Source organism: Adiantum capillus-veneris, chromosome 5 (assembly GCF_014529385.1).
Source record: "Adiantum capillus-veneris isolate H3 chromosome 5, ASM1452938v2, whole genome shotgun sequence".
NCBI lineage: Eukaryota > Viridiplantae > Streptophyta > Polypodiopsida > Polypodiales > Pteridaceae > Adiantum > Adiantum capillus-veneris.
The window spans coordinates 73,673,548-73,684,827 of NC_140935.1; the positions used below are offsets into that span (position 1 = coordinate 73,673,548).

At 42.4% G+C, this 11,280-nt stretch overlaps 1 protein-coding gene across 1 annotated transcript in view; it reads left to right on the forward strand.

Moving 5' to 3' along the window:
• LOC147457527 (uncharacterized) overlaps nt 1-10,698 on the forward strand; it is a 40,895-nt gene extending 30,197 nt beyond the window's left edge. Inside the window, exon 8 of the mRNA XM_086513606.1 lies at nt 10,420-10,698. Coding sequence (XP_086369732.1) covers nt 10,420-10,552 — 133 coding nt within the window. The 3' untranslated portion in view covers nt 10,553-10,698. The remainder of the gene's footprint in view (nt 1-10,419) is intronic.
• The last annotated feature ends 582 nt before the right edge of the window (nt 10,699-11,280 follow it).

Consider the following 11,280-nt stretch of genomic DNA (forward strand, 5'->3'; position numbering starts at 1 on the left):
CAAGCTGTGTGTGTTTCTCTGCAACCCTAATTCCAACAGATTCCCTTTTATGGGGATGTTTTATCCTTTTTTACAGCTGGGTACCCCATGCTGTCAAGCTCAACAAAACACACTGACAGCTCAACAAAACACACGGGCTTATAAGAAGGTGTATTGCATGTCATGTCTATGGCTTGTATTCTATTGTCCTTCCTGCCTCATGTAGGCAATACTTGTTTTGTATGTTTAAGTATGCAAAAAAGGGCCCAACAAAGTTTGTGCTCTCGAAGATCACATCGAAAGACTCCATCAAGGGGGGAGAAAATTGATATTGACAAAATGATTCTTGAAAGCGTGGACTATCCAAGCAAGTAGTGTTTACCAAAAACTTTTTTAGGAACCAATGGAAAAAAGGAGAGATTTGAAAATTTACCGGTTTTTAGAGAAATTTAGCCGTTTTTTTTGGTTTTTTACACCGAAATCCTCAAAGTTTAACCGGTTTCCTTCAAGGCGGCCCTCAAAACTAACCGAGAATTTTCAATTTTTGTCCTTTAAAAATACACTAAAGGCCAAGTTTTTGTGAACACGGCAAGCAAGTACCTTGGGCATTGTAATTTTTGTACTAGTTTTTGAGATTTCTCGAAGGTTATCAATAAAATTTAAAAAATCAATTTTAAAATAAAAAACCAATAAAATTTTATTTTAGCATTTTCCATAAAAAATCTAAAATAAAAACTTACTGTTTTGATATTTTTATGAAAACCTTAAAAAGGTTATCCCCTTTACATTTTTCCCTTTAGATTTTTTCCTCTTGGCAAATTCAAGAAAAGGAATTTTCTATGTTTAGGAAAATGGTTTTTCCCAAACACTGCCATGCTGAGCAAATCTCATTTATTTTTTTGTCATTTACCAAAGTCTAACTTCTTTTAGAGAATTTCTCTCAAAATTGATCTCAAACGTTGACCACCTATGAGATGAAAGGGGGATTGTTAAGCTAAATTGGAATAGTAAATCCTAAATAAAGCTATCTAAACTTGATTGGTCTACCAAATTTAGCATATGTTATCACTTATGGCTATCCCCATTCACATCTTGGACCAATAGTAATTTCCTGGTCTATCCATGAGACTAAGTAACACACAACATTTAATGTGTGTGTGTGTGTGTTGGGAGGGGGGATCGACGGCGAGGAAGTCCAAGGTAGGATCTTGAACTCGGGCAACACAAAAATTGAGGCAAAAGGGTATCCAGGAAGCACAAAAATTTAGGCTCCTCTAGCCGGTTTTGAACCCACCACCTTGCAGCCCAGGTTTTGGATCATATGGGCTAACCAACTCACTCGCGCACACATGTTGTATCCATGCCCGTTTTTATGATTTTGTATTCTAAACCAACATGCACTGGTTGGGTTTAGGAGGTTCAATTTGTGGCCGGGTTTAGTTTTAATGTGACGGTTGTGGCTATGATCACACAGATTTTCGTGCGTGGACTTGTGAGCCGTACGTGGATCTCCTCACCACCCGCCATTAAATGTTGTGCGTTACTTAGTCCTGAGGGCTTTTTTTTTTTTTTGGCAAAACTCACAATTTGTGAGTGAATTGTATTAAGCACAACATAAAATTACAAAACAACCTCAAGCTTCGGTCGAGCCTTGAGGTGTTGAAGATTACAAGTTGGATTTCTAACGCCTTTCATCAAGGCTTATCCTCACCGGCTTAACAACGTAGGTGAACTGTAATCCTAGGCTTTACTTATTTTTGCAGGTTGACAATACACCATGGATAGCCCTGGACTAGTCTTTTGAGTCTTGCTTGTGTCCGAGCGTATAGATTACCACTTCACTTTCTTGTATAATCTTGCCACGTCTAAATTTCCTTCAAACACCCAACGATTCCTCGCTTGCCAAAAATGATGGAAGAAGAAGTACCTGACAGTTTGAGTGTAGATGAGAAGAGCGGGACTTCCCAGCTTCTTGCCACCAAGGAGCATATTAGTCTTGAAGAATCTGATATGCCATGTCCTTTGGACCCACTTGTAGATTTTCCCTGTTATGCCTCTGATCGCTTGACATTCCATGAATAGGTGAGCCAAATACTCACTAGCTATCCTACACGGCAAGCATCGATCTGACCCAATTCCTCTCTTTGGATCTTTACACATGTCGATAGAGCACCCACATCACCTTCTATAAAAATATCTTCATAAACCGCAGCCACTTTGGCTTCCAAATGTTCTCCGTGACTTTCTCCCACCGTTCTTCCAACCATTGTCTCTTCCATATTTTGTTGAGGGGGCTAGACCAATTATTCTCGTGTATAATTGCATGATACATGCCTTTAAAATGGGGTTTCCATAAAAGAATACCTTCGGGCCATCTCCAGGCATTCCACTCAAACCCAGATTCACATATTGGCATTAGCTCTTTTATCACTTTGTTGATTAACAATATCTCAAAGCCATTTAGTTGATACTGGGTTGCGAGAAGGTCAATGGTTTTCCAACTCTTATTGTTACCATCCCAAAAGCGAGCTAGCCGATTCATACCCTTATTAATCATTTTCCTGGAAATTTCTATCCAGTAGGGGCTTTGTGGTGGTTGTGCAACTTTAGAGAGCCAGGGGGACCAATGCAAGATGGAGTTCTTGAAGTACCTGGTTTCTTCACCCCACTCCAAAGCCCTAGCTGCTCTTTTTCACTTCCTTACCAGTTCCCCTGAGATGCCCCCCAGACTTAGGCTAGACCACGTCGGGGCCAAATAGTTTGTCATGAAACTCTACTCCTTTCCACTTACCACCTTCCGAACCAAGTTTAGTTGTATCTAACATATCTTTGGTCATGATAGCCACAAGCTTGGTCCTGTTTGGCCAATGAGACTACAAATTTGGTGCAGCGAGCCTAAACATGGGAAGTTGGGTTAAGAATTCCAATCTCCTTGGTCCACTAGTCAAGCGATTGACTCCCTTCCGGCCCATTGCCATGGTGCGGAGGATTTCTTGGTGTTTTTCCATAAAAATCTTTTTATTGGTTTTAAGAACTCTTTCAAGTGACACTTAGCCATCTTGAGAAGTGGGTTGGTGAAGGCAATATAGGGGAGCATAAATGATTTATTGCTTTAATCTAGCTTGGGAATGGGAGCAGAGCATACTCCCACTTTCTCCTTTTTTTTCTAATTTTTTCAAGGACCCAATAAAATCTTTGTTTGTGAGTTACATCCACCCCCAAGGGGAGCCCGAAGTGCTTGAAGATATTTCCTTTTAAGACAATCTCACTTTAGTCAGAAGGGTCAAAGGAGTCATTTTTCAATAGGGAGATCGACCTTGACTTCTCGATATTACACTTAGAACCTGAGGCCACATCAAACGTTTGCACAATCTCTAGAGCTTTCATGATGACCTAGGGACACGCCTTCAAGAAGATGAGCGAATCTTCTGCGAATAGTTTTGCTAGGAGCTGGTCATTGCCGGATAAAGTCAGACCTTGTAACTCCCCTGGCGCAGCACTAGCCTCAAGCATCGTGATGAGAGGATAAGATTCAATGGTGAAAAGCAGGGGGATCAGGCGGCATCCCTGCTTAAAAGGCCTTTTGACCTCAAAGGAGCCCTTTGACTAGCTGCCAATCGCCAGAGCACGAATGAGACGACACATGTGAGGCCCAAAGCCCATAACTGCCATGACAACTTCTATACATGACCATGTTATCCTGTCATAAGCCTCATCAAGGTCAAGCTGTAGTGTTGGAGTTAGGGTTGCAGAGAAATGCACACAGCTTGGAGAAGACGAAGGAAGTTCAAGGCACACACTAGAGTGTATTACTTAGTGTGCAATGGAAAGATAGATAGCCCTAGAGTGATAGGCGTATATAAAATGCACACGGGAAAAAACTTCCTAAAGAGGGAAAAAATGCCCCGGCGGTCCTAGTGTGTTCACACACATCACTACCACATGTATATGGTAACAAATCCCCCTGGAGTGATGCGGTGAACGAGAGATAGCACATGAGTAAAGGGAAGTGCCATGCCCTGAGGACATGATCAGTCCACAAAGGGGAGTAAGCCCAAAGCTTTGCGGAAAGCTTCAAGCTTCTCACAAGACAATGCCTATGTGAAAAGATCTGCAAGGTTGTCCTGTGTTGGCACATAAGCCAAGCTGATCTCTTCTGCTGAGAGCCTCTCCCTGACATAGTTGGGCAATGTCCTGTCTAACACCCAAATCAACTATAAGGCGTATGAGCCATACACACTCAATCGTAGCTGTAAAGACTGCCTTGTACTCAGCCTCACAACTTGAAGTGGCCACAGTAGGTTGCTTCTTGCTCAACCATGATATACATGAACTGCCAAGCATGAAACAAAAACCACTTGTGGACACTCGCGTGTCAAAACAACCAACCCAATTTGAGTCCGAAAAAGTATGTAAGTCTGGCGGCAATGATCCCCCCTTGGGATAAAACAAGCCAAGATGTAAAGTGCCACTAAGGTAGCGAAAAATCCTCTTGACAGCCTGCCAATGCTTAGACCTTGGGCTATGCATAAATTTGTTGACCTGTGAGATGCTTTAAACTGTATACCCAAGTAATGATGTAACATCCCCAAACCTTTCATCTTGAAAGTAGCATTCAAATCAGCCTTAAATTCAACAATATGTGACTCATTGGGACCAGTGATCAGCAAATCATCCACATAAAGAACAATGAGAAATACATCGCCCTCATGCTTGACATACAATGTGCTTTTTGTTCGACTGTTACGAAAGCCTCGTTTGACCAAATGAGTGTCAGCCTTCTCATACCAAGCACGAGGAGATTGCTTCAACCCATACAAAGCTTTGTTACATTTGCACACCTTATCCTCTTGTCCTTTCTTGACAAAACCGCGAGGCTGCGTTACATAAACTTCCTCAAATATGTCACTATTCAAGAAAGCAGCAACAATGTCTGACTGATCTACATCCCAAACAAAATGAGCTGCCAATGCACATAGAAAACGAACAGTAGTCATACGACAAGTGGGAGAAAAATTCTCTTCATAATCTATGCCTTTTTGCTGTGCATAACCCTTTGCAACAAGTCAAGCCTTATGGCGATTGATCTCACCATCCGATTTGCGTTTCAACTTGTAAACCCGTTTCAACCTGCGAAGGCTTGCCAAAACTCACAGAAATCGGAGAAAGTGAGCAGGTGTGTGCTGGAGCTGTTGACGACTAAGCCCGGGAGGACGCAACCTGCTCTGATACCAATTGTTGGAGTTAGGGTTGCAGAGAAACGCACAGCTTGGAGAAGACGAAGGAAGCTCAAGGCACACAATAGAGAGTGTATTACTTACTATACAATGGAAAGATAGATATCCCTAGAGTGATGGACGTATATACAATGCACGGGGAACAAACCTCCTAAAGAGGAAAAAAATACCCTGACGATCCTAGTGTGTTCACATACATCACTACCACATGTATATGGTAACATGTAGCATAATGCACACTTCCTTGGTGAAATCTACATATTCGATGTCCACTATTGCTGCCAAGATGTTGTCATAAATGGATCTTCCTTAAATGAACCCATGCTGATGGGGAGAGATGATCCTATTCAACAGGGGGGCTAGTATGAGGGCTACTGCATTAGCAATAATTTTGTAAGCTATTGACATCATCGTAATAGGGCACTGATGTTGAAGTTGAGAGCAACAAACATGTTTGGGGATGGGTTGATAAGCTCTCTCTTCACACTTGTATCCCACGACCCTTCGATAATGGCTTGGTTAGCGAACAGCGTGACTAGAACCTTGAGATCATCCCAAAATTCTTTGAAGAATTTAGTCATCATCCCATCCCAACCGGGGGACTTTTTCTTGCCAAGAGCTTGCAATGCTAGTGAACATTCGTCTTTGGAGAATGCCCCTTCCAAGAAGTTGGCTTTTGATTTAGGAATCTTCTTCTTGACACTCTCAAGCAAAGTCACCTTGGCTTCGTCCACTTCGTGGGACCGGCGGATATCTGGCTGGCCAATGATCTCGCTTAGATAGTTCAACATTAGACCACCCATCTCATTTTGTTTCTGAACTGCATTTCCCTTTCTCATCATAAAGCAAGTGGACACGGCACTGACTCTTCTTGACTTTGAAAGCCCTAAAAAAATGTGCTTGATTAGAGGCTTGAGATTGTAGGAAGATTTCCTTAGAGAGCAATCTCACCTTCTTGATTTCCTCAAGTTGTTCATTAGCCACATTAAATTTAGCTTCGAGCTGTTGGTTGTGCTCATTCTCAGTAGCTAGCCCATCAACCTTTCTTGAGGTTAGTAGAGCCACTTCTGCTATGAGATTCTTGAGGTGCGTCTCACTGGTTTTTTAATTGGAGGGCTTGAGATTTTGATTGCTTTTTGAATGCTTTGAGCGAATAGAATCCAAGCCTTAGGTTTATTGAGTTCCACATATTTCTTGAGCTTACCCAATGCTTTCTTGGTGAGGCTTCTGAAAAGACAGTCTTTGAACATGTGTGACCCTATTATAAGAATCTTTTTCTCCCCTTTTGGGGTATGCCGCTCCCTTTTTGCTTTCTTGAGGTGTATGTGTAGGGGTATGTGATCTGATAGGCTTTTTGTTGAGGTCACCTTCATCTCTAGCATTGACGAGATCCAATCCGCTTGGTGAGAGCAATAACATCTGTTGAGCATGCAAGCGGTTTGGGCACACTGGAGACTTGTGTAAGTAAATCCATGCATGTTGTTCCAGAGGCTCACCTCCCACAAATCAACCATAAATCACTTCTCACACAAGCTCAACCATTTAGATTTTTCAGTGCCAATCATCATAATGGTGGAACCTGTTCTGTCCTTGCTCTTCTCTACTAGTCCCCAACCATCAACCACTCCCATTCTATCTGAGTATCCCTGAGATGTATCCGCAATTTAGCTCTATCCTTTGCATTGCAAGGGCCATGCACATTTACAATAGTGAGAGACTGATCATCCCACCTGATTTTAACTCCAAGGACTCTGTCGGAGGGGTGATTAAAAACCATCTTTGGTTTCGATTCTGTGTATACAAAAAGTAGAACTCCACTGAATCCTTCACTTCCTTCCCCATAGAATGCAAGGTTTTTCCCTAAAGCCTGTTTTCTCCTGCTACGAGAATTCAGATGGTGTTTTTGGATGGCCCAACAATTGACTACTTTCTCCTAGGCTTAACTTCACCCCAAAAGAGGGTATTCTTCTTATGGATCTTTAATCACTCTACGTTTCAAGAATGGATAGCATTGGAGTAACCATCATTGGGAGAGGGACAAATTCTTCAACATCCAACCCCTATTTAGAGGCTTATCTATGTCTTAAGTCTTGTCTCTCGTGTATCTCAAACTATGTTAACAATTTGGTGTGCATGGATTGTCTAAAAAACAACCAATGCATTTTTATAGATAATTAAGAAATCATCTATACTTTTTACCTTTCAATACTCTTGATCTAGCTAGTTGCATAGCATTCTATTCGAAAGCATATCAAAGGCAACAGTGAAGAGCCTCCCTCCCATCACATTGTCTTTCATTCTTCATTCACCATTAGTTACTTCCTTTTCTCTATACTTGTAAGTCTTTTTTTTGCCAAAACCCACAATATGTGGGCGAGTATATCAGCAAAAAAAACCAAAAAATTACATGGAATTTCGTGCTCAACAGGAGGCACGGAAGCTTACAGAGACACCAGTCAAACCTGAGTAGAGATGCCAAAAGGTTTCCACTACCCTGCATGGACTGCCACCCCATACAACAGACATCCTTACAACAACTCAGAATCACCCATACATCGGCTGATCAAGGTGCCACCCTTACCAAGAAACACAGGGGTACATGGAGAGGATACTTGCCGAACAGGCGGGGCCCAGCGTCCCCATCACCTGAAGGAGCCTCGCGAGGTGCCACCATGTCTGTGCCCCCACATCCTTGGAGAGAGCTACCGAGCATAGCCGAAAAAGTAAGAGAAGCACAAGGAAGTGCCGAACCGTAGCCATTTAACCAATAGCCCAGGAAAGAAACCGATCAATCCACAACAGATGCAGGCTTTCAATGGCGAGCCATGAGCCATCTTCAGAGACGGCGGTACAAGGAACTACCGCCAAGGCTGCCACGAACCGCAGAGCTACTGCCACCAGATTTGCAGTTCCCTTTCAGCAGATGGCCCCAAGCCACAAAGAGAGACGAAGGACGAACAGGGCCGCAGTTGCTTCCAAAATCGGGGGCCGCCCGCTGATCCCAAAATCTGGGAGAGGGCGAGGGCAAAGAGGCGCAACTGACGTCGGAGCTGCAAGGGCCTCTGTCCCCGAAGGGAAAACCGCCAAAGCCGTCGACCTCGCCAGGTAAGGATCGCCCACCCGCATGGCAACATGGGCCTCCCTGCCCTAGGCTACGAACACCTGGCCAGCCTCTTGGCCCTCAAAGCTAAACTACGTAGCAACCTATACGTATATACTTGTAAGTCTATAGGGTGGCACAAATAACCCGTATCTCATGAGATGCCTTTTGGCTAAGCAAAGAGGCAACACACACACAAGGAAAGAAATGGGAAAGGGGGAAAGGAAGGTAGAATATGCTAGGTGGAATTTGCCCAAGTGACCATAAGGCAAGCCAATCGGATGACGAGCGAGCCAAGATGAGGAGACAAGTAGTATGCGAAAGCAATAGCTCTTGTGTAGGACATGACGGAGCATGGTCTTTGTTTTTTTTTTTTTGGCCTGCCCAAAAGGGCTAAGGGCATAGTGATGTGTTCCCTTTTTGCTAGTGAAAAAAGAGGGTATTTTAATAAAAATAAAATAATTTTTTGATTGGTTGATTGGGAGAGAAGATACTCGTTACAAAGATAGAACTTAAAAGAACACTCATTACAAGTATTGAAGACTCACGAGTTGTTGTAATTTGTATCATGAATCGAGCATGAATTATGATGGTTACTACTTGAACCCACCTACTACATGCAACTTAATGAAAACCATTAATTTCTTTGAGAGATTCAAAGGGAATCTCTCAATTGGAGATGTGTTCTTCTCTCTGGCAAGCGCTCCCTCTGTGCAATCCTCTCCCAACTTTGCTTCAACCATTGCTTTTGCCCATAGCCGAACGCTTCCTCTTCCCAACGCAGATGATTGCTTCAATAGGCCAACACCTGGGACCTGCTGGTTGCTTACGAGCACCATCTACTCAATATCCCCCAACAACAAATCTACAAACCTTTCCACTTGTAGTTATCTAGGAGCTCCGTCTTGGATGCTTCAGAGTACCATTATGCGTTGCCAATTGCAACATCACTGGTTTTCATCTTCCTCCTTGCCTACAAGGAAGCAATGGATGTAGCTCGGCTTCAATACCGCAAGGCAACCAAATGCAACTTCACCACCAAATGCTCTGGGCGCTCCTTTACCCATCCTCCATCTCCTTCTCTCTCTTCAATTCCACAAGCAAACGAGGATGCTTGACGGAAGTTTTCCTGACAAGAGCTACACATCTTTTGGGTGATATCAATTACAGGCATGATGCTCGCACTTGCAGGGTCACTTCCACAAGCAAATGAGGACGCCTGACGGAAGCCGCTTGACAAGATCTACACATCTTTTGGGTGATATCAATTACTGGCATGGTGCTCGCACTTGCAGAGTCTCTTCCACAAGCAAACGAGGACACATGATGGAAGCTTGCCTAACAAGAGCTACACATCTTCTGGGTGATATCAATTATTGGGCTTGCTTTTGTGCAGGCATCAAGCTATTCCCCGACCCCTTGCTGCAAGCTATTGTGCATCAAGCAAAGCCTCAAACCAAAAGGACCACTGAGGGAGGTGAACAAATCATGATGTGAGGTAATGTGCTTTGTAGCACCACTGTCAAATTACCATACATGAGAATCTACAGCAACTCACATGCATGCATCATGGACAACAGGATTATAGGTACACTTTGCACTAAAAGCCCATTCTGCATCAACATCAGCATCACAGTCTCCTTTCACAAAAGACTCAACGATAGCTGCATCGACTTGCTTATGGTACACTAATATACTCTCTATTAGGGCGACGACCTGAGTACGATCTCTGCTCACAATTTTAGATAATAATAAACAGGCTCCTAAGAGGAATCCGTGTAATGAAAGTGCGTGGAGCGAATGCAAGCAGCAAGTCTATTTAAATGTGCATGAATAGATGCGTATGTAATGCAAATTTACTTCTATGGATTTTGTTAGATTGCTTGTGTACATATTGAAAAAAAAGAGTGCAGCTTTCAGCTTCAAAATTGACTTCAAACATAATCAAATTTATGAAAGGCGGGAACTTGAGACTAAAATCGTAACATTTATGCTCATATTTTCTTGCGTTTCACATAACGATTTAAAAAAGTAGTATTGATTTTGTTTTCTCCTCTTAAGATGAATCCTCACCACGTGGTTTGCCTTTTTTGTAATTTGCAGGAAACCAAAGCTTTTACATCGGATTTCAAATAGAAACAATGTGTTGCAAATCCCAAAGACAAGTACAAAAACAAGCCTGGAAAATGTTGCGTTAAAAAAAGGGGATGAATCGCCTGATTTACAAGACGATTAAAAACAATGGTTTGTTGATAAGAGAGTCGAGACCTGTATTCTCATGGGAAAAAAAAAAAGCGCAATCCTATCGGGGATCATTAGCTTTTCCTCATCTCTTTTTAATGTAAACGGGTTTATTGTCCTTTTAGGTTCTAAATGGTTTCAAAATTCACACAAACAGTTATTAATTTTATTGTGGTGTTCTGGAAAAATCATTTTCCCAAACATACAAAATTCCTTTCCTTGAATTTGCCAAGAGGAAATTTTAGAAAATTAGGCTTATTTTGCGGGTTTTTTACTCTATTTTTCTCTATTTTGGGGCAGAATTTCTCCCTTTTCGACATTTTTGAAATTGAAAACTGCACGATATTAAGCCGAGACACATTTTCCCCTAACACTGGGGGTCAAGCTCCACTTTAAATATAGAATTACACCTACATGTGTGTGCAATGTACATCTAATTGTCGAAGTTGGTGTTAGTTGAAGTGTTAGGTAGGCTATGGTCACACGAGGCTTAGTTATCAGTAATAGATGACTAAGCCACCTACGCCCAAACGTAGCATTAAATGAATAACTAAGCCCTTGCATGGTCACGTAAGGCTTACTTATTCATTCAACCTCCCAACGCTGCCTTGAACTTCACAACTATGCAAAAATCGGCATAGTCACAAAAGGTAGACATATTTGTTCATTTAATGCTCCCTTTTTGCGTGTGACCAAGAATGAGGCTTAGTTTTATCACTTCAA